The sequence below is a fragment of the Myotis yumanensis genome, unplaced genomic scaffold (genome assembly GCF_028538775.1).
Source record: "Myotis yumanensis isolate MYYU_CA2020_CCGP unplaced genomic scaffold, mMyoYum1.0.hap1 SCAF_17, whole genome shotgun sequence".
Classification (NCBI taxonomy): Eukaryota; Metazoa; Chordata; class Mammalia; order Chiroptera; family Vespertilionidae; genus Myotis; species Myotis yumanensis.
In genome coordinates, this window is record NW_027223768.1 from 16,559,645 (window position 1) to 16,583,982 (window position 24,338).

General features: G+C 39.4%; 1 protein-coding gene across 2 annotated transcripts in view; it reads left to right on the plus strand.

The window, feature by feature from the left end:
- FIRRM (FIGNL1 interacting regulator of recombination and mitosis) overlaps nt 1–24,338 on the plus strand; it is a 40,995-nt gene that overhangs the window by 4,682 nt on the left and 11,975 nt on the right. Inside the window, exons 3-16 of one of the 2 annotated variants that reach the window (XM_070397024.1) lie at nt 531–619; nt 2,395–2,499; nt 2,940–3,080; nt 4,756–4,921; nt 6,798–6,882; nt 8,982–9,120; nt 11,699–11,779; nt 14,260–14,324; nt 17,940–18,088; nt 18,774–18,903; nt 19,956–20,142; nt 21,177–21,259; nt 21,575–21,626; nt 22,570–22,659. In XM_070397024.1, coding sequence (XP_070253125.1) covers nt 531–619; nt 2,395–2,499; nt 2,940–3,080; nt 4,756–4,921; nt 6,798–6,882; nt 8,982–9,120; nt 11,699–11,779; nt 14,260–14,324; nt 17,940–18,088; nt 18,774–18,903; nt 19,956–20,142; nt 21,177–21,259; nt 21,575–21,626; nt 22,570–22,659 — 1,562 coding nt within the window. Of the gene's footprint in view, nt 1–530; nt 620–2,394; nt 2,500–2,939; nt 3,081–4,755; nt 4,922–6,797; nt 6,883–8,981; nt 9,121–11,698; nt 11,780–14,259; nt 14,325–17,939; nt 18,089–18,773; nt 18,904–19,955; nt 20,143–21,176; nt 21,260–21,574; nt 21,627–22,569; nt 22,660–24,338 lie in introns of those variants that run through there. The other variant, XM_070397023.1, reaches the window with a different exon arrangement.

The window sequence follows — 24,338 nt, forward strand, 5'->3', positions numbered from 1 at the left end:
CATATAATAAAATTGGGATACTATTTTGAGACCTTTGTGCTTAATTTTAAAGCACTGTAAACATTTAAAAAATATATTTTTATTGATTTCGGAGAGGAAGGGAAGGAGAGAGATAGAAACATCAATGATGAAAGAGAATCATTGATTGGCTGCCTCCTGGATGAGACCACAACCCAGGCATGCTCCTGGACCGGGCATTGAATTGTGACCTCCTCAAGCATTGAGCCACACTGACCGGGCCAGTTTTGTAAACATTTTTTATGATTTTTAAATAATCTCTTAAGAATCATTTACAGATCCTATTCAGTAAAGGTACCCACATCCATTAAGTTGTCAATTGCTGGACATATTTTCCTTTTTTTTGTTATTATTTCACTTAATATTTTCTCTACACAGATTATGGCATTTGAAACTGTACAACGCTTTCTGTTGGTTGTGCTTACATATTTCCCCATTTGGAAAGAGCAGTGATCTTTGTTGGCTGACATGATTACTATTCCTACAAAATGTGTTACTATTTTGCTTTATAGAAATTCTGAAAACCATTGTACAAATGTTTTTACCTCATATGAACCACCTGACATTGGAACAGACTTTCTTTTCTCAAGTGCTGCCAAAGGTACAGTACTATTAATCAATACTCAGGATACAAAACAAAGCCTGTTAAAATCTAACCTCTGTTTTAGAGCATTCTTAATTGTGGCTTTTTAAAAAATATATCAAACATATTTGTCATACAGATAAAGTAGTAAAAAATAGATCTCATGTGAGAATATGGTGGTGGGCAATGCCTGGCTTGAGGGCCGCATAAGGCCTCCAAAATCATTTGGTTTGGCCCTGTCAGGGCATTAGGGGTGAGTTAATTAAATGTTTTGGCCAAATATAGCAGGCTAATTTTTAAGTTGATAATTTTGTATGGCCCGAGAATGATGTTATAAATATCCAAATGGCCCTTGGCAGAAAAAAGCTCCCCCACCCTGTGTTAGAGTAGGCAATTAAAAACTATTTTCAGGTAATATGGATCCTTTACTAACTGAATTTAAATTATTTGTAGTTAGTTTTAAATGCTCTTGTATTTTAATGCTATTAAATGAAAATTTGGGATGGATGATAAAGGTAGTGAGTTCCTTTGTTGTGTCTTCTCTGTAGGGTTTACTAGTATTAGTAATTATTAAATAGCACTGTCTGAAGAAATGGACCCGAGGTTTATTAAAGAAGTCTTAGGATAAAAAAGGCTGGAATACTGGTAAAATCAAATAACTAACAGAAAACATTGTATTTGCAGACTATATTATTACTTTCTAGATGTTTGATATACTTTTTCTCTGAAAAGCCATGTTTTGTTTTGTTTTTTGATTGAGAGAATTAAAGGTACTTTGGCGCCAAAATGAAATATATTTACGATAACTTATTCTCTTATTGGAATGGAGTTCTTCTAAGTTTAGCTTTGAGGCAGATAACCATCAGAATTCCTTTTGCTCATATTCACTTGGTTATTCTGTATCTGAAAAGCTTCTTCGGATTTGTTCTTGACCAGCAGGAAAGGTCAGCTGCTGTTAGGATTTGTTCTTGACCAGCAGGAAAGGTCAGCTGCTGTGTATGTGAAAACAGGGTGAGCAGCAATAGGCCTGTGGGAAGCAGTGGGAAACTATCCTCTTTAATTACCTGGTCTTGTTGCCGGTGTGCTTATTCCTGCAATGGTAGGTCATTTAAATAGTTTAGAAAGATCTTAGTATTAAGATCTTAAGGTGGCTAACTTTTCACAGACAAAATACTTAGTTCTGAGGTGACATACTATGCCTCTAACCCAGGAACTGTATTTTGAGTTGGTTGAAAACGGAAACTGGTTAGAATACAAGTGAATAGGAGATTCAGCACAAATTCATTACTCTGTCAGGAATTATCCTTATAAATGCACATATGAATGTTGATTGGTTAAGACCATCATCTTTTATTATGAAAAGAGTAGCACTTATGTTTGTGACGTCACCAAAAATGAACTATGAATTATTTTTTAATTGTTATTAGATTCAAACCACAGAAATGGAAAATACGTCAATTTCTGTCTGAAGTCTTTCTTTTTTTAAGCGACTACTGTAAAATTACTATATATGTTATCTGTGGGGCAAAAGTAGTTTTACAGTTGTCCATATGGAAAACAGTACAATAATAAATAATACAAGAATAAATGCTATTTCACATGCAATTGTAAACCTACTTTTGCCCCTCCCTGTATATATAACATATATATTCTAAACTTAATTAGGTGCAATTGTTAAGCTAGAGAATATCCCAAGGGTGTTACTGATGCAAAAATAAATCTCATTTTTTAAAAGATAGCTTTCCTTTTCTAGTGATTTCTGTTTATAGTAATAACATGCTTTGTTTTTACAGACTGTGAAATTATTTGATGATATGATGTATGAGTTAACCAGTCAAGCCAGAGAGCTAACAAGCCAAAACTTAGAAATCCAGACCACGCTAAGGAATATTTTACAGGTACGTCAAATTTATTAGAAAAGGAGAGACAGAGAGCTCAAAGAGTGTGAGATTTTTATACTGATATGAGTTAGCCTTGTATTCTTTATGTGATGGCCCAGTACTGGAATTATGTCTATAGAATTAAAGATATGAATACAGAAACATAAATTCTGAAAATTTTTGTGCTGAATAAACATCTAAACTCTTAAAGAAAGACAAGTACTTGAGATAGCATGCCTTACCTGTAATTTCAAAGCATATGGGTTAGGATTCCAACTTTTTTTTTTAACCAATGGTTAGCTAAATGTTCCAGTATTTGTAATTCTGATAGACTGAAGTTCTATGAATGGAGGTACAGAGTGTCCATTTTGTTCACTGCTCTACCCTAGTACTCAGTCTGATAGTTCTTAGATACACAAAAAATATATTCTGAATTAAATGTCTTTCCTTATTCCCAGACAATGGTACAGGTTTTAGGAGCTCTTACAGGATGTGTTCAGCATGTCTGTGTCACACAGGAGTCCATCATTCTAGAAAATATTCAGAGTCTCCCCTCCTCAGTCCTACATGTAATCAGAAGTACCTTTGTACATTGTAAGGTGAGTAAATGGGCCCAGGTACACTTTCAGTGGCCTAGAATCCATGGGCAAAAGGGCTGAGTACAAGAAACTGGAAACACCAATCAGAAAGGTTATATGCACCTCTATGTTCATAGCAACACAATGGAATACTATGTCGCTATAAAAAAGAAGGAACTTTTACTATTTGCAACAACATGGATGGAACTGGAGAGCATTATGCTAAGCGAAATAAGCCTGTTGGAGAAAGATAACTATCACATGATCTCACTCATATGTGGGCTCTAATAATCAACATAATTTGATGAACAAGAATAGATCGATCTAGAGACAAATGGAAGGGGAGGGGAGGTTAGAGAGCAACCAAAGAACTTGTATGCATACATATTAGCATAAACAATGAACACAGATACTGGGGCGGTGGGGGCTTGCCTGGGGTGGGAATGGCTGGAGTTGGGGGGGTCAATTGAGGAAAAAGGAGAAATATGTAAAACTTTAGACTAAAAAAAAAAAAAAAGGGCTGACTACAATAGTATCTATACTAATAAAAGGGTAATATGCTAATTAGACCGGACATCTTCCAGACATCTTCCGGACGTCCTTCTGGACAAAGCCATAGTGGCAGAGGTAGAGGTGGTTAGGGGCGATCAGGCCGGCAGGGAAGAGCAGTTAGGGGGCGATCAGGCTGGCAGGGGAGGGCAGTTAGGGGTGATTAGGCTGGCGGGGGAGGGCAGTTAGGGGTGATAATGCTGGCAGGCAGAGGTGGTTAGGGACGATCAGGCCAGCCGGGGAGCAGTTAGGGGCATCAGGTTGGCAAGCAGAGGTGGTTAGGGGTGATCAGGCAGGCAGGCAGGTAAGCAGTTAAGAGCCAGCGGTCCTGGATTGCGAGAGGGATGTCTGACTGCCGGTTTAGGATGTCAGCAGTCGGACATCTCCCAAGGGTTCCTGGATTGGAGTGAGTGCAGGCCAGTTCTGTTACAGCGTTGGGGATGAATTCCTTAATGATGAGGTGTCGTGAAAGGACATTAACCCTTGTTAGTTCATCTCGGTATTCCTGAGGCAGCTTTTAAGTATAAAAGCTGGCCTATGATTTGTGCATCCAAGGAAGTTTTGATACTGCTATTTGTTGGGTGAGTGAAAAGTGTTAGTTAATTAAAGCTTCTCTTTGGTGATAGGGTTCTACATTGTCATGCACTTGACCTACTGTTATTTATCTCCCTTTTAGTTCTGTATTTGCAGGGTCTTGGAAGTCATATCATTTGATACATGCTTGCATCTCTTGCATGAAGTACACTGTATTTAATGGATGTTCACTAAACATTTGTTTAATGAGTGAATATGTGATTCAGTGAAAAGCATTAATGATGACCTCTGCTAGCACTTGGGTTGCGGGAAACGAGTTAAGTCGGCTCGCGTGAATTGCGCGTACTCCGCGGGAGCCGTCTTAAACTCGGTTCATATAGATTTGCGGTGGAGTGCGGGAAACGTGTAAACTCGGGCCGATTGTAACTGCGTATTACCAAATATTTCATTTCAATCGAACCCATACTTCAAAAGATATAGGCATTTTAACGCGCCATCTTATATTTTGGCGGGAAATTCACCCGCAACCCAAGTGCTAGTATGAGTGAAAATAAATTTGGCTTTTGAGCTTTTTCTGATTTGCCTCTTCTCTCATTTTTATTTATTTGAGCAGAATAGTGAATCTGTCTATTCTGGGCGCTTACACCTCGTTTCAGACCTTCTCCAGGCTCTTTTCAAGGAGGCCTATTCTCTTCAGAAGCAGCTAATGGAACTGCTGGATATGGTCTGCATGGACCCTGGAGTTGATGAGAACGATGACATTTTGAATATGGTACTTGGTGAGTGAAGAAACTTATTACCCAATATATGATGTGAACCGACTGGACACTGTATATCAGTTAAATTATTGAACCTACCATTGTTTTAATGATTCATGATATCTTACACGAAAAAAATCCTACCAGATAAATTTTTAATCTTTTAAATTTTAGAATTTAAAACAGATTTGATGCCTTAACATTAGATTTATATATTCAGTTAATGTTCATTGGTAATTTCCCCACAGTGATTAACAAAAAAAAGGTATGCAACTTTATACCCTCTGAAGTAGTTCCGATTCAAAGACAGTGGCTTTAAAGAGTTTTTAAACTATAACTCATAGTATGAAATGTAGTTTGCATTCCTTTTCAGAGCACATATAATTATATATATGGGTATGTTTGTTAGTGTGTATATGTGCATCACATTTATTATACATGAAATAAAATCCATATTACATGTGATATATTTTGTTTAATTTTTAAAGGATTGACTTCACTCACTAATAAGTTATGACCCAGAGTTTGGAAAGCAATACCCTAATGAGTAAAGGCAAATATTGTATTCATCAATTCAGTCTGAAGATACTAAATTGGTTTTGTGCAGCATATTAGGTAATTTTTATTCCATAACAAACCACTCCAAAATCATTGGATTAAAATAAAAAACCACTGTTTTATTTATTCATGATTCTGTGAGTCAGCAGTTTAGGCTGGGCTCAGCTGAGATAGCTTTCTCTGTTCCACTTGGCAGGAGTGGCTCACTTGTGTGTGTGGTCAGTGACCTCACTCACATCTGGCTATTGGAAAAGGCAGAAGTACTGAGCCAGCCATGTGTAGCGTATCATCCAGTAGGCTAGCCGGCCTCTGAGCTGATGTGGTCTGAGGGTTTCCAAGAGCAGCAAAAGAGGGCAACCCCCAGTACATAAGAACTTTTCAAGTCTGCTTGTCTTACACTTATTGGTCTGTTGGCCAAAGAGGTCTGTAAGCCCAGAGTCTGTGTGGAAGGGGATTGCCCAAGAGTGTGGACACAAAGGGAAGTTATTGTGGCCATTTTTATAAATAATCTGCCACAGACAGAGTAGGGGCCTTATATGAGAACTGTGCAAATTAGTTCTTTCTTGTTAGGTTTTCTTTCCTTAGGTTCATTTTGTCATTTTAGAATAGAAATATACATATAGAATATTTCAGTTATAACAGGGTACAACTTTATTCCATTAAACATTTTAGTTTTGTTTAGGTCATGGGTAGGTATAAACTTCAAAAGTTAATTTTCCCTAATTTCTAACCACCTTAAAAATGTGACACTTATCCTATATAATAAAAGGGTAATATGCAAATTGACCCTAACAGCATAACAACCAGAACAACCACTCGACCAGTTACTATAAGGCACACTGACCACCTCTCGGTCCCTTTCCCTGGTCGGCAAGCTCCCATCGCCCAATGGTGAATGGGGAACTGGGGGGTGGGTGGCGGGGGACGCAGGCGGTGCTAGGCCAAGGCCCCTGCTCCACCGGTTGCCCTACACACAGAGGGCGACCTGCAGTGGAGGCGGGGCTGGCAAGCAGGCGGAAACGGCTGATGTCTCCCCCAGCCGGCAGGCTCCAATGGTCCAATGGCGAACGGGAACTGGGGGTTGGTGGTGGCGGGGGGGGTGGGGCCGGCTTCCTGCAGCCAGGGAAGATGGCCCTGATCGCAGGCTAGGCCTAGGGACCGTACCCGCGCACGAATTCCGTGCACCGGGCCTCTTGTTTTCAGTAATTATTTTGACACAATTTTTGCAAACTGCATTACCTATTTTAACAAATGTCAAATTGTTCAGTAAATAATTTTAAATGTAGACGATACTCATGACATTTGAATGTTTTAAGAGTTCTGTTATTTTTCTTTGTAGTTATTCATTCATTGTTGGACATCTGCTCTGTTATTTCCAGTATGGACCATGCATTTCATGCAAATACTTGGAAATTTATAATTAAGTAAGTTATTTTGTTTTTATTTTTTGTGATTTTCCGTATCCTAAATCTTATTATTCATATCAGATTGCATTTAAAAGAGTTCCTGTAGGTGTATATAATGTTCACTGACCCTGCTGTCTGGTAATCCAGATAATCCTACATATAGCTCCCAAACCAAATTGGACTTAACCCTGCTGCCTCTACAATTAAAAAAAAAAAAAATTCTTCCCAGTTAGCTAGTAATTCTGAAATAATGGACCATGGTCAGACTAAACCTTAACCACTTGCCTGCTGTTACTATTGTTTATTATTTTTTATTTTTTTATTTTTATTTTTTAAAAATATATTTTATTGATTTTTTACAGAGAGGAAGGGAGAGAGATAGAGAGTTAGAAACATCGATGAGAGAGAAACATCGACCAGCTGCCTCCTGCACATCTCCTACTGGGGATGTGCCCGCAACCCAGGCACATGCCCTTGACCGGAATCGAACCTGGGACCTTTCAGTCCGCAGGCCGACGCTCTATCCACTGAGCCAAACCAGTTCTGGCTACTATTGTTTAATAGACTATTAAGTATCCTATTTTCAGGCTGAGATAAATTAGTAATTATAATTAGAGCTGAATATATAATCCCTTCATTATAGGCTTTTGAGTTGTTCAACTTGAATTCCATTTATAAAGTGATTTTTAAGTAGAGCATTACAAAGGGTTATAGGGAGAGTGCCCACAGTGTTCTTCAGTTTCTTAGGTGCCGGATGAGATACAGTTGAGATGTAAAAATGGTTAAGAACCTCTACTTTACACACATGCGTAATACTTGGTATTAAAGGACATTGTAGTACTTTCAGGTCTTAGGTGCTTTTGTACCACCAGGTCATTAATTTACCAAGTAACAGCAGAGGTCAGAAGTGTTAGCTCAGAGCCATGCTGTATTTTGCTTGAGTCTATTATGAAATAACTTACTCCTCCTGGACTTTTGGGCAATTTGGTTAACTTCTCTGAACCTTAGTTTGCTTATCTGACAATAGGAGTAGTAACAGTGGCACTTTTTTGGTGGGTGTAACAGAGTTGAGTTTATAAGGGTGAAATGGTTAGAATGGGTGCATGGCACATAGTGCTCAATGAATTAGCTGTATCATCATCATCACCATTATCAAATAACTTCCACTCTTAATCCCTTCCAATTCACTTTCTACCCAGAATTCAGACTGATCTCTTACAAATGTAATCAGAACACTCCCCATTTTACTAAGAGTAACTACCTAATCCTCTCTGGGCTCTGCCTTCTTCACCAGCCCGTCTCTGCTGCTCTCTCTCTCTGCTCTTAGTTCCTCAAACGTACTGGACTCCCCTGTCCTGGAACCTTGTCATGGCTTCTTCCTCTGCTGGGATGCTCCTCCTTGTTCTCTACACCTTGCTAACCCCTGCTTATTGTTCATTTCTCAGCTTAGGTACTATGTCTTCATGGTAGCATTCTTTGATTTGCTCATCCTAAGAAGTTAGAATAGACCTCTCTGTAGTAGCACACTGGCCTTTTCCTTCTTCACAGTGATCACAGCCATAGTTAATTATTATTATTATTATTATTATTTTATATATTTTTTTGATTTTTCACAGAGAGGAAGGGAGAGAGATAGAGAGTTAGAAACATCGATGAGAGAGAAACATCAATCAGCTGCCTCCTGCACATCTCCCACTGGGGATGTGCCTGCAACCCAGGTACATGCCCTTGACCGGAATCGAACCCGGGACCCTTCAGTCCGCAGGCCGACGCTCTATCCACTGAGCCAAACCGGTTTTGGCGATAGTTAATTATTAATGGTCTCCCTCGGGCTGGCTCACACGCTCTGTGCAGACAGGGCAGAGGTTGTGTCTTTATTCACCTTTGTATCCCCAGAGCCCAGCAGAGTGACTGGCACAGAGTAAGACTTCAATTAATATTTTACATGCAGAAATAAATACATAGTAACTTAAATTGACATAACTGCTTAATAGATAAAGTTGGCACATCTTAATTATGTCATGTCTCATATGTGTGCATTGATTTTTTACATATTCCTTCATCATATTTTCATGGTCCTAAGTTACTCATGGTGACTGCTCTTTTTACTCATTTAGGCAGAGCCTTAAGCACCAGTCTGTTATAAAGAGTCAGCTGAGACACAAAGAAATCATCACCAGCTTGTGTGAAGACATTCTGTGCTCCTTCCAGTCTTGTTTACAGTTAGCAGAGCAGATGGCCCAGTCAACGGCACAGGTACGTATGCTCCCACAGCACTTAGATGGTGGCTCTTACTTCCTTTGGCAGTTACTGAATCGAGTTTGAATCTATGGATCACTTTACTTCTGAGGGTTTTAATTTGTTTCATTTGGGTTTGTTTATTTTTCAGTTTATTAGATGAAATTATAGCTCATAATCACTTTTCACCCAGAACATTGCATTAGGCTCCTGTCTGCTCTCATTCTTCTCTACTTTACTTACTTTTTGGTTGGTCATTCTCTTCACCATTCTTTCATTCTTTTGTACCCTAAAACAAAAGTCTAATTCTTTAGTCCTATATTTATTTAAGATTCCCTTGATAGAGCCACACCTAGCCTTTTCTTCACCAATCCCATGCAGCCTGCAGTAAGGCAATATACAACTCGTGTTTGTGTGTGTGTGTGTGTGTGTGTGTGTGTGTGTGTGTGTTTTAAAATTGATAGACGCTTGAATTTATTTTTATTTCAAAAGTTGTAGTGTTGAATTGGTATCCCATTTATGAACCATTATATTCTAAAAATTTGCTCACCCTAAGCTTACTGGTAATTGTAGTTCCTTTTCCTATGACAATGTTATACCTAGTGCCTTTTATTCTCAGATTAGCCCTTTAAATTTTATTTAACCCATAAAGCCCTAAATTAAAGGATTAATAGTACTCAGGGCCTAACAGTTACATATTTCAATGGAAAAATGAATTAAATATTTCTTCCTAGAGTAACAGGAACATGCTCCTCTAGCTGTAGCACTACAAGCTGTCATAGGGGATTCTTTGTACCTATACTCTTCCCTGCCAAGTACCTATGGGGAAGGAGGCATAAGGATTCATCTAGTCCCTAAATACTGGTAGCAACTGCTGGGGCAGGGATGATCTGGGAAGACAGATGCTAGCAGAGGATGGAAGTGTGGAAAGGAGTTCTGGAGTTGCTAAGGAGGTGAGAGGTAGCTTAGGAAGGGACTGACCTTTTCCCTCGTCTCTTCTTTTCCTCTTTTTATTTTTTTAGATTTAAGTATTTTTTTAAATTGATTTCAGAGAGGAAGGGAGAGGGAGAGAGAGATTGAAACATCAATGATGAGAGAGAATCACTGATTGGCTGTCTCCTGCATGTCCCCAACTGGGGACCAAGCCTGCAACCCCGACATGTACCCTTGGCTGGAATTGAACCCGGGACCCTTCAGTCTGCAGGCTGATGCTCTATCCACTGAGCAAAACTGGCTAGGGCTCTTTTTTTTTCTCTTATCTCCTCCCCAGCCCCCCCACCGCCCGCCCTTACATCTCTTCTTTCTTTTCCCTTTTATTTATTCCACCCCCACTTCATTCGTGTACACTTTCTGGTTTCCCCTAACCTTATTGAATGGATAGGCATTTGGTTGGGCGTCCTGTGTCATGGTATGAAGGTTCACTGCCACCTCTATCACGTACATCTGTATCCTCAGCCCCACCTCCTCTTTACCCAGTTTCTTTTGCTTATCCTGACACCACAGCACCCACAGCTAGTGCTTGGAGAGTAAGGTTAGACGGAGGCTCCTGGACAGGAGTGAAACATGGAAAGCCCATGCAACAGGATAGTCTATAGTGGAAGAGAAAAGAGAAGACCAGAGGGTGCCTGGCCAGGTGGCTGTTTGTACTAAATTATACACGTTCAGCTCATATCAGTTGTCTGCAGGTGAAAATCAGGGAATTTAAATTGTAAATTCTCCTAATGTCCAAGCATATTTTCATGTTTTTCCTTATTTGTGAACATTTGGGGTTGATATTGACTATCCTTGCACTATCCATTGGCTAAAATGGAGCGTTGCCATGGTCTGTAGAGTTTCTGTGTTCTTTACTCTAAATTCTGATCAGCAGCACCCTCTCGTGTTCACTATTGATCTTTATTCAAGAATCAAACTATTAAAGTTTTCCAGGTAGTGTTTTAAAAAATGTCTAGCTAAAAACACTAGAGTTAATTTGTTGTGTGCTATTAATGGAGGGATTATTGATGTATCAGTCCCTGTATTTGTTTCCTAGGCTGCAGTAGCAAATTACCACAAACTAGGTGGCTTAAATAAAAACAACTTTTATTCTCTTTCAGTTCTAGAGGATGGAAGTCTGAAATGTGTCAGCAGGGCCTTGTTCTCTCAAAGGCATGGGCAGAGTGTGCTCTGTGCCTGTCACTTAGCTTCTGGTGTGGCTGGCTTTCCATGTAACACTGATCTCTGCCTCCCCATGGTGGTGTCTTTGTGTGTCTTCACATCTTTATAGAGGACCCAGTCAGCTGGATTAAGGGCACATCCTATTCCTGTATCACCTCATCTTAACTAATTACATCTGCAATGACTGTATTTCCAAATAAAATTATATTCTCTGTTAGGATTTCAGCATATCATTTTGGGGGACGTTGTTCATTCCATAATAGCCGCTAAAATTGACAAGATACTCATTCTCTATTAAGTCTTGAATTCATTTTCAAAATGAGAATATTGTATTAGACTTTTTAGCATAGGCTTTTCAGAAAAAATGATCTCATTTACAAGTTAAGCTAATTCCATATTCTATTCTTATTTATATGCTTTCTTATTTTCTTTTTTGAAACAGGATACTGCTGACAACAGGTTATTTCAGAAAATACTCAAATTGTGTCGTTTCCTTGCCAACTCTCTTCTACACTACACTAAGGTAAGGCTTATTTTTTTAAAATAAATTATAAGGTAGCATATTTTTATCATTCCTGTCAAGAGCAATCTTTTGAAGTTTGTTTTGTCAAGAGTATATTTTTTGGGTTTTTGTTTGTTTAGTATTGTTAATTGTAAAATATTGAGCACCTGTGAAATTATTTAAGTGGCTGCCATCATTGTTCTTCAATGATCTGAACAATTATTTAATATAAACATGAATAAAATTATTTCTGTAATCTCAAATCAATTTTCAGAAAATCTGTCTTCAAATGTGGTTTTTATATTCTATCATATTTCTAAATTAGGTTTTTAGAGTTTAAATGTTCATATCTTTAAAACTGTATGATAATTTTAAGAAGACCTACATATTTGGGAGTCATCAGGAGAGCAGTGATAGTTGAAGATATGTGGATAGAATAGAGTAGTCGTCCAAGGAGATTATTTATTTGGAGAGATGAGCAGGGAGTGCTTATGGCAGCCAGTTAAAGAAATATCATTAGTAGTAGATATTAGTGATTAAAAAAAACAGAGATTAGAGATAAAACATAGTGATTAGACATTTATGTAACTTATGAAGTGATCACCCTGGTAAGTCTAGCCCCCATCTGCTGCCATACTAGTTATACTTTGCTAGTATGCTATGCTTTGAATCCCCAAGACGACTTTTATAAGTGCCAGTCGCCAACTTCGCTCCCATCTGACAATCATCAAAATGTTCTTGGTATCTATGAGTTTCTTTCTATTTTGTATGTTCTTTTATTTTATTTTTATTCCATATATAAGTGAATGCATATGGTATTTGTCTTTTTCTGACTCATTTTACTTAGCATAATACCCTCAGTCATCCATGTTGTCACAAATGGCAAGATCTCATTCATTTTTGTGGCTGAGTAATAGTGCGTTGTATATATGCATCATAGTTTTTTATGCATTCGTATATTGATGGATACTTAGACTGCTTCCATATTTTGGCTATTGTAAATAGTGCTTCAATGAACATGGGTGCTATGTCTTTTTGAATTCATGTATTGGGTTTCTTTGGATAAATATCCAGCTGTAGAATTGCTGGGTCAACTGGTAGTTCTATTTGTAATTTTTTGTGGGACCGCCATACTGTTTTCCATAGTAGCTTCATCAGTTTATAATTCTAACAGTGCACGAGGTTTCCCTTTTCTACATGTTCTTGCCAACACTTGTTTGTTGATTTATTGATGATAGCCATTTTAATTTGCATTTCCCTGATGATTAGTGATGTTATTTTTTCATATGTCTGTTGGTCATCTGTACTCTTGGGATTTGAAATGTTTATTCAGGTTCTCTCCTGTTAGGGGGTGTGGGACCTGCCTGATGTGCCTCTGCCCCTCCCACCAATCTTCTCATGGCTTTTTTTTTTTTTTTTCCTCATGGCTTCTTTATATCCTTACTTGTAGGAGACTTGTTTAGCTAGTCTCTAGGTGGTTCTCAATGATGATTATTTCTACTTTAGTTGCAATTTTGATGTGGTTGTGGGAGGAGAAGAGCACAGCATTTACCTACTCTACCATCTTGACTAGAAGTCCTAGTTATGCCATTTTTTAAACTTTTTCTACCAGGGGATTTTTTTTTTTTTAATTTTTAAAATTTAAGCATCAGCTGTTTTTCTATGTTCTATAACAATAAGAAATAATTCCTTAACTTTCTAAGAGATAGCCTACCATAATGGGTGGAGCAGTCACAACTGTACCTAAAGCCCAGCCTTGCTGGTTTTTAACGGAGTTCTTGATCACATTACTGGATAGCTTAGCTTCAGCTTTGTGTTCTGGGGACAATGACACCGATATTAAGTAAACTGATGTTCATAAAGTCCTTGCAACATGGCTGCTGAGCACTTAGTGCTCTGTGTGTGATAGCTGCTAATTGTCATTTTGCTGATAGTCTTAACAGTAAAGAATTTTTATTTTTTAAAATATATTTTTATTGATTTCAGAGAGAGAGAGGGAGAGATAGAAACATCAATGATGAGAATCATTGATCTCGGCTGCCTCCTGCACACCCCCTCCTATGGATTGAGCCTGCAACCCGGACATGTGCCCTTGATCAGAATTGAACCCAGGACCCTTCAGTCCGCAGGCTAACGTTCTATCCACTGAGCCAAACCAGCTAGGGTACAGTAAAGAATTTTAGATGCTTAGCCTAATCCTCCTATATCCTCATGCAAGAATTTATTTTAATGTGGCACATCCAAGATATTATCATTATTGTTTATTTGGCAAATTTATTTTTTAAAAATTTATCTTTATTGTTGAAAGGATTACAGATGTTCCCCTCCCCCCACATTAACCCCTCCATCCTGCCCTGCCCTCCCCTCCTTACCCCACTCCAGGCCTTCACCACACTATTGTCTGTGCAGGATATTATTTTATTTTTTGCATGTCCTTGTGAGAGATGTGTATTAGAAAGGTACATTGTATATAAAGAGTGAATATAGTTGTTTTATTTTAGGAATTTCTTCCTTTCCTCTCTGATTCTTGTTGTACATTGCACCAGCTTTATCTGCAGATACACAGGTAAGAAGAATGCCATGTAATTATTAAAATGTAACAATGCCATTTGAACCAGGCAAAAGATTAAGTATATATCATTTTCAAAGAAAACATCAGTCATTTTTCTTAATGTTTAGTAAATTTTTATCTGCTTGCTTAAAATAATTGGAGATAACAGCTTTTAAAAAAATAGATTCCATGTGGGTTTTGCATATCTTTCTATTCTTAACTAGTACATTATACCAAGTGGTGAATAACTAGTGTGTTGATAAATACCAAAGGCCAAAAAGAAAGAGATTATTCACACACTTGTGTGAATTACAGAAAGGTATTACGTTAGATAGGGGCTAAGTGACATTTGAAATTGACAGTTACCTCAGAAGAGCCCCTAATTTGACACTAAAATAACCTGTCAACTCACTTATCCAGTCCTCTCAGCTCTGCCTGATCCATATAGTCTCCTAGAAACCTTTTTCATGCCACTCCCCCTTCAGAACTCCTGTTTCCAGCACCTTCAACCTATTCCTCATCGTCAGTCAGTGTCCTCACTTTGTACGTCACTGAGAAAAAAGAAGCACGTGGAAGAGAGCTTCATACACCCCCTCCAACACATCCACTCTGCCTGCATTTAGCCCGGAGATTTAGGCCCTTGTTCCCGTGGATGAACTCTGAGCCCCCCCCCCCCCCCCATTTGTTCATTGAATTCCATCCTCTCACATGCTCAGGGACCTCACTCTAGCAATTATCCCCTTCCCCTCACATCATCAGCCTTCCCTCCCTGTTGTATCATTCCCATGAATGTACCAACATGCTGTTATTTTTTCCACCTTAAGAATAATACAGAACAAACAAACTCTCTCAACTCTGTATCCACCAAATTCCTTCCCATTTCTCTTCCTCGTAAAATGTTTACAACAAAACTAGAAAGCTTTGCCTACACCACTATGTCTGCAGCTGACCCTTATACAACATAGGTTTGAACTGCACAGGTACACTTACTTATATGTGGATTTTTTTCAATAAATACTGTAAATGTAATTTCTCATGATTTTCTTAATATTTTCTCTAGCTTTATTATAAGAATATAGTATGTAATACATATAGCATACAAAATATTTGTTAATTGACTGTTCATATTATCAGTAATACTTCCAGTCAGCAGCAGCTTTACTATTAGTAAAGTTTCTGGGGAGTTAGAAGTTATACACAGACTTCTGACAGTGCAGGGAATTTGTGCCCCTAACCCCTGCATTGTTCAAAGGTCAACTGTCCTTTCTTAATCCTCTTCCAGTGAGACCTTCTATTCCACCACTTCACCAAAACAACTCTTGTCAAGGTCAGGTCATCTGTGACTCCCATGTTGCTACATCCAGTGGTCAGTGTTAGGCCTCACCTACTAACCTGTCAGCAGTGCTTCGCCCTTTCTTTTGAACGCTTTCTTTTGTTGACTTCTAGGACACCCCTCCTCCTTGGTTCTCTGCTGATCTCACTGGCTGCTCTTCCTCAGCAGGGTCCTCTTCTCCCCAGCTTCGTTAGGTTGGGTTTCCCCAGTCCTCAGGCCCCTTCTCTGTGGTCATTTGGTCTCAAGACTAAATTCATATCTCCCTTTAATGTAACTGCACTTAAACTGACCCAAACTAAACTCTTGTTTCCCACCCATTTCATTCACCTTCCCTCCATCTCCCCCAAGTCTGCCCCTCTGTGGCTTCCTCATTTTAGTTTAAATAGCAGCTTCCTTTTTTACATTGATCTGACCCCAAATCCTTGCCGTCACCTTTAACTTTGTTCTCAAAACCCTCCATGTGGCTAATTTGCAAAACTCTCTTATTTTCATCTTTAGTATAAGTACATATATTCACTATGTGTATACAGAATGCAACCACTTCTCCCACCTTAACTCACCATCCAGTCCTGTCCACTATTTTCTTGCCTGGATTTTTGGAAAGGAGCATCCAGCCCACTATCTGCTTCCACCCTCATCTCACTCTAGGCCAGTGGTTCTCAACCTTCCTAATGCCGCAACCCTTTAATACAGTTCTTCATGTTGTGGTGACCCCCAACCATAAAATTATTTTCGTTGCTACTTCATAACTGTAATTTTGCTACTGATACGAATCGTAATGTAAATATCTGATATGCAGGATGTATTTTCATTGTTACAAATTGAACATAATTAAAGCATAGTGATTAATCGCAAAAACAATATGTAATTATATATGTGTTTTCTGATGGTCTTAGGCGACTCCTGTGAAAGGGTCGTTCGACTCCCAAAGGGGTCGCGACCCACAGGTTGAGAACCGCTGCTCTAGGCTGTTCTCCGTACAGTAGCCAGAGCGAGTGACAAAACATAAATTAGATCATTTGACTTCTCTGCAGACCCTCAAATGACTCAATATTTAAATAGAATTCAATAGAGCTTCCTGTCCACCATACCTTGTGTTCTCTTCATAGCACTTACTCCCCCTGCTAGGCTATGAACTTGCTTGCTCCCTTGTTGGTTAACTGCCTCCCTTCATTAGAATGGACCCTCCATAAAGGCAGTGATTTTGTGTATTTTGTTTACTGCTATATCCTGTAACAGTGTGTGGCATGTATCCATAGGCATTTAGTAAAGAATTGTCAAATAAATAAATTGAAAATACATTATTTGATTGAAATGCAAACACTTTGATGCTCAGTAGCTGTAGTTCATGTCTATGGAGTTTCATTACCTTTTATTTATATCTGTCTTTCACCTTATTTATAATTTAATCCTCACAACTGCAGATCAGTGTCACAAGTGAAGAAACTGAGAGGCTCAGGGAGGTCAAATGAATGATCCGAAGTCACTGACAGACGGGTGCTTTTTCCATCATAGGACAGAGACCCCGATGTTATCTTAAGCCCATCCTTTTATTTTTTTTAATCCTCACCGAGGATATGCTTATTGATTTTAGAGGAGAAGAGAGACAGACAGACAGATACATTGATGAGAGAGAGAACATCAATCAGTTGCCTTCCATATGTGCCCTGAGTGGAAATCAAACTCGTAACCTTTTGGCGTATGGGACAACGTTCCAACCAACGTTCCAGCCACCCAACCAGGGCTTAAGTGCACCCTTTAAATGTTATTTATCCCCTGCAGGACAGGGCGTTCCCACATTTTAAGTGTGCCACAATTAAAATAATGTGGCAAAAAATACTGAATACATATTTTCATCCAGTTATTTTAAGCTCTTGCTCCTGAGAAACTGAGCATTAATTCATAGTATATTCAGCATTCCATCTATTTTAAAACAATGTTTAATAGAAGTGGTTATGCCAGAATTTATCAGAAATCTTTTTACATATAATGTTTTTACTAGTTATTTAAATTTATATTTTTGCAGTATTTTTAAAAGACATCATTGTCAAAATGGGTATTAAAATGAAAACAATTCAAAGATTTCACTAAGATTCTAAATTTCTTGTTAAAGCCTTGTTATTTAGTTCTGAGGTTCTTCATAGTTATGGTGTCATTTCCGTAGTCTGAATTTTGTTTAATAAAACGCATGCTACTTATTTTTTATATATTTTCACTGATAGAACATCAGTTTGCAGTATTTACCTTTTCCTGAAATTAGAAGGTAGCTGTTAATACCTGTTTCCCTCCCTTTCCAGCAAGTTTCCTCCCAGCCTGTATGCTGCTGGGATTTCTCAAGCCCAGCAGGAGGAGATAGCGGGCACTTTCCTAATTACCCTGGATCCACTCATCACTCAGCTTCTCACCTTCCAGCCTTTCATGAATGTGGTTTTGGACAGTAAATTAGGTAAAGCTTCAAAACAGAATTAATGTTAAAACGGCTCTTATTAATTACTAGAGGCCCGGCGCATGAAATTGTGTGTGGGTATGGTCCCTAGACCTATCCTGCCGTCAGGGCCATCTTCCCCAGCTGCTGGCAGCCGGCCCCGCCCCCCGCCGCCACCCACCTTGGTTCCCCATCGGGCGATGGGAGCCTGATGGCCGGGGGAGGGACCGAGAAGTCAGCTGTTCCTGCCTGATCACTGAGGGTTGCCCTCTGTGTGTGGGGCCACCGGCGGCGCGGGAGCCTTGGCCTGGCACCGCCCGCATCCCCCGCCACCCACCCTGGGTCCCCGATCACCATTGGCGATCGGAGCCTTCTGGCCGGGGAAAAGGACCGAGAGGTGGTCAGTGCACCTCATAATGACTGGTTGAGTGGTCATTCTAGTTCTGCCAATATGGTTGCTGGGCTTTTATTAAATAGATGACATGTTAGAGACAGCCTTCTCGTCCCTTATGTAATCATCTTTTTAAGTTTCAAACTTTTTATTTAAAATTTCTCTTTTTTCTTCTTGGAACATATTTCTCATTTAAAGAAATTATGCCTCTAATTTCTTTACATATCACATCAGGTTTCTGCTGAAAAGATGTAGAATGAATATGTTTTTACCAATTTGTTGTAACACGATGAATGTGTTTTTATTGCTTATAAGAGCTGCCATGCGAACTACAGTTCCCGCAGTGTCTCCTGCTGGTTGTCATCATGGATAAGCTGCCCTCTCAGCCCCTGGACGTGCAGACCCTGTGGTGCACCGAGAGCCGGGTCTCAGGAGCTGCGTCCAGGTAGCAGATGTGCTGTTTCGACCCTGTCATGTTACGAGGGTTTAGCATGCCCTCTCACGTGGAAAGATCTTGAAATTATGTTTTTTGTTGTGTCAGATATTCTAGTTAATAATTACTGTAGACCTCATTCATATGTTGCTACGTTATAAAAATACACATATAAAATATATGAATCTATAGATACTAAAGCTATTTTAATTTTGTTCAGTGTTTTAGAAGGTATTGCCTAGTAGTGTTATGAACATTGAGTGTAATGGGTGCGATGTAATTAGTAACATGCCAATGAGCTCTGATGAAGAGACTCCTGGACACTGTACATTACCTCTTGGGAATTTTCACTTGTATCCATCCTCCTCCCTTGGATTATTGCTGTTCTTGGATTTTTCACCCGATTTTAGTCCATTCTTTGTACCGCTGCCTCGTCAGTCTTCCTAAACCCCAGCTCTGAGCTCCCTGTTTTCAAACCCAAAATTCCATGCTCAAAACTAAAGCTGATGTGTCAGACTTCTCAGCTTTGGGTTGGAAGGTCATCCCATTCTGTTGCCAATTTCTACTTTTGCTCTTCATCCTTTTGCTTGTTTTCTGTCAGACCTGTTTGTTATTCATGTTTACCTTGTACTCATGCTTTTGTTGTCTTTACTTATTTATATCTTTTTGTATTTTTAATTTGTTATTTAAGTCCTCTACGAAGATTTCCTAAACCATTTCAATCATAAAATGCCCTCTCCCTGTCTGAACAGTAATATTCTAGTTTATATATGCTATCTAGCTATTTAAAAATAAAGTTTCTTCATGACTTTTGTCTTTGAATAGTTTAGTTATGTGATAAACACGTAAGTCAGTGATACAAAATGTCCAGGCAAATTCTTACCCTTTAAGGACTTTCTCTAACAGTGACTGTGTTTTGTTTTTATTGTACATGTTCACACATTGGAACTGTATACCTGAGGCATTTTGCTTTGCTAAAACAACCCATGATATGTTATATTATTATACCTACTAATTATTAAATGGTAATAATGTTGGGTTCCATATTCTCAATTTCCCTGCAGGGTATCTCTACTCAAAGCCATTTTCTGCAGTTTTGAGCAGTGTTCTGGTGAACTCTCTCTACCTGTCCATTTACAGGGAGTGAAGGGTAAAGGACACGTGGAGGTTGCCGTCCCCTTGTATCAGCATGTCTGTGTTCATCTGTGTGCATTCATTACTGCCTTTCATCCCTCGCTGTTTCCAGAACTGGTAAGTGTGTTACTTGTTGGCTAAGCCAAGGTTGCTCTTTTGCATTTTTTGTTTCACTGAAACTGTGATTTATATACAGAAAAAAGTGGGAATAATTAATGTATGTTCTTATTGACTGTTGTTTTCTCAGCTTACACATTTTATTCTTTAACTCAGTTGTGTCCTAGAAAATGTAATCCTAGAGCCCAACAGTATTCAGATGTAGTATCCTAAAACATTTGAGGAAACATTTTTGGGTGGGAAGGTATAGAGAGACTGCAAGGTGGATTTTTTTTTTTTTTTAAATATATTTTATTGATTTTTTACAGAGAGGAAGGGAGAGATATAGAGAGTTAGAAACATCGATGAGAGAGAAACATCGATCAGCCGCCTCCTGCACATCTCCCACTGGGGATATGCCCACAACCAAGGTACATGCCCCCGACCGGAATCGAACCTGGGACCTTTCAGTCCGCAGGCCGACGCTCTATCCACTGAGCCAAACCGGTTTCGGCTGCAAGGTGGATTTAATCTGCCTCAGTTTCATAAAGAAAAGAAGTATAAAGAGTCGTATGCAGCACTAAGTCTCCTGTAGATCTTTGGTATGATAAAGATTTTTTTTAAGTGGAATTAGATTAGAAAAGATGTTGAAATTCTTGGGAAAATTTTTTAGAAATTAAGTATCCGTATCATTTAAGATATTATACAGTGGGTAGTTCAGCCATATTTAATACTGTATATGGATGGTTAAAGGCAGAAACAAAAGTATAGGCTTATATGTTACTATGTTGTTTTAATGATTTTAGCTACTCAGAGAATTCTGGTGGATCCCAGAGATCGAGTTACCACGATTAAAACCAGTTTGAATCCCTGTAGCCCAGCACAATGTTCGATATGACAGGTGCTGAAGACGGGCAGACAGCATGGGCTCCTTCAGATTCTAGGAAAAAGAGCCTCTCCCTTGAGATCTGTTGCTGTGTGTGTTGTGAGGGTTTTGTTTCATGTGAGAAGTGTAACATGAGTGGTGACTTACCCTGGACTGTGTTTCTCCTCAGGATGCCGCTCTGCTGAGTGCAGTGCTCAGTGCTAACATGATCTCCTCGTTGTTGGCCATGGACGCCTGGTGCTTCCTTGCTCGGTACAGCATGCTGCTTTGTTTTTGGGTTGGTTTATAGTCGTGACCGACAGTAAATTATTTTCGATTTGTACGTTTATAGAAAAGTTCTGTCTCAGTAATTCTGGTTTCTTATCACAGCACTCAGTTAGGAACTGGGTTCCTCTCTCCTTTCTATGTTTGAAGTCATAGACGACTAGTGCCTAGGTGGCTTTGAATGTCGTGATATTCCTTGATCCTGGGAATAACCGGTTTAGAACAGTTGGTGCTGTATGGAAGTTCGTCTCCTTGCTTTTCTCGGTAATTGTATAAAGACTCCCTCCTTTATGTACATTGCAGATATGGGACTGCTGAGCTCTGTGCGCACCATGTCACCATAGTGGCTCACCTGGTGAGTAGAATTGCAGGCCTAATGCAACCACTGCCCATGAAGTTCCTTTGGAGATATGCTAATCTAAAGAAAGTGAATATTGAACGGAGAAATACATGGCAGCTAAATTATTTTGACAGTTTGTTGATGCTGTTGAGAGACATAGACTAGAAACAGTGTAAAACTGGGGAAATTGTCTCATATTTTCAAAATTTTATTGAGTTCCCTTAATTGTTCTGAGAAATAAAGACTAGGTTGAGAATTAATTTAAAATTGAATGCAAAATAGAAAATCAGGAGAGAAGAGTTTAATGTTGATGACCAAGAGTTCTCTCTCTCCCTCTCTCTAATATGACTTAGACAAGCTAACTCTTGAATTGTTGTATCTCATTTAGTCAAGAGGGACTAAATGTGATAGTGATTAATGCCTTTTGGGAAAAGAAGTAATGCTTTGTGGGTGGGTACAAAGAAAGAATGATTTAGTGATGATTTAATCTTTTCACATTGACCTTTTTTACTTTTAATTCTGAGATGTTTGATACATTCTATTGAGATGGTCGTGACCTATTCGTTATTTATTTATTTATTTTACCCCTGGCCTTAGTATATTATGCAAGGAATTGATTTCCAGAAAATTGAGTTTATAAATCTTTTAATTATGGTTCCATCTTACAGAATTATACCCACCTCTGCACTGTTGTGTTTAGATCTGAAAACATTCCATGAATTGTTTTTGAGTTAGGAGGTTGTCATCAAATGATAAGTTGAAACCAAGATTGCAAAGTGGTGTTTTAAATATAACATCAAAATACTTCTTTCAGTATAAAAGTAATCTGCATTCATGGGAAAAAAAATTAAAATTACCTATAATCTTATCTCCCAGAAAGAGCTACTGTTAACACCTGGCATATAAAAGCTTATAAAAGATAAGATTTTAGGCCAGTCAATCTCCTGTCTTTTCCCAGATAAAGTCCTGCCCTGGAGAATGCCATCAGCTCACCAATCTGTCGATACTACTGCGGCGTCTCTTCTTCTTCATGGCCCCACCCCACCAGGCAAGAATGTCCTCGTTGTCACATCTTTGAGCAACTGCTGAGGATTGGGTTCAGACTCTTTTTAAAACTTTTTCCTCCCCCCATTTATACTATGTTTAAATGTTGGCATAACAAAATTTTTTTTAATAGTCTTCACCCAAGGATATTTTTCCCCATTGATTTTTATTTATTTTTATTTTATTTTATTTTTTAAAAAAATATTTCTTTATTTATTTCAGAGAGGAAGAGAGAAGGAGAGAGAGATAGAAACATCAATGACGAGAGAATCATTGATCGGCTGCCTCCTGCACACCCCCTACTGGGGATCGAGCCCGCAATCCAGGCATGTGCCCTTGGCCGGAATCGAACCCGGGACCCTTTAGTCCGCAGGCTGACGCTCTATCCACTGAGCCAAGCCAGCCAGGGCATCCCCATTGATTTTTAGAGAGAGTGGAAGGGAGGGAAGAGGAGAGAGAGAAAAGAAGCATCGATGTGAGAGTTGGTCGCTTTCCTGACTGGGGCTGGGGATTGAACCTGCAACCCAAGTGTGTGCCCTTGACCAGGAATCAAACTCATGACCCTTTGGTGCATGGGCTGATGCTCTAACCACTTAGCAGCACCAGCCAGGGCAATAAGAACACACTTTTTAATGTATCTTTGCTTATTGCTTTTAGATGAGTTTAGATTTTGATGTTAAAGAAAAACCAGAGCTACACAGTAGTTAAAGTGGTAAATGCAGATTTTACTCAGGAACTGCCACGATAGGAGAAGGAGACCTCAGGGTGCAGCTGGCTCAGTTCTGAATTCCGCACAGACAGGCGAGGCTCAGAGTCAGGGAGCAAGTGGACGTCAGAATTAGTAGATGAAACATCGGGGCGGGTGATTTTTGCTGAACTGACTTGACAAGATTCTTGCTGAACACAGACCAGGTGCTCAGATAGCGAGGGGGAGAGATTCTTTCCAAAGGGACGGCAGGATTCCTGCTGGCACTGGACGATGCAGGCCCAGCATGGGGGACAGCCCAAGGTCGCAGGCTAGTCATGGGAAGGCTCAGAGGAGCCTGACTTACGTTTGTCAGTGCCTTTGCTGCAAGTTAGATAATAGTTCTAATTCTCTCTTCCTGAAACATCTTCCCTCTTGTTTCTCGTGCATTTAAGGTACTTGAAATGGTTCTATGTCTCCTGCTTCTGTAACTGATTTGAAGAGCTAGAATATTATTTATGTGATATCTTTTTTGTTTACAGTAAGTGAGTTTAACGTGCAGGGGAAATCGAAAGTAGGACGGCCGTAGCTGCTGAGGTTGTGAGGAAACAAGCTGTGATGGAGGAGGCTCTGCAGTTACGGGGCCTGGGAGCCTCGGGCAGTCCCTCTGACTGGCCACGTGGGAGGCCTAAGGAAGGTAGGGGAGAGTGGGGGTTCCGGGGAGAGATCAATCAAAGGGCTTGTCTGCATGCATATGAGCATAACCAGTGGACACCCAGGGGGTGAGGGCCCGAGCAGTGGGGGAATAAGGACACATGTAATACCTTAATCAATAAAGAAAGGAAAAAAACCACAACAACAGAACAGGCTCCCGGACCTTCATGTGGGTATGGAGTGGTGGCTATGAAGTGAGGCTTAGTAATTTGTTTTTGTTACTGTTGTTAAATTCCTATATGACTCTGACAGGGATGCACGCTTGGGAACCACTAGGTTAGCGA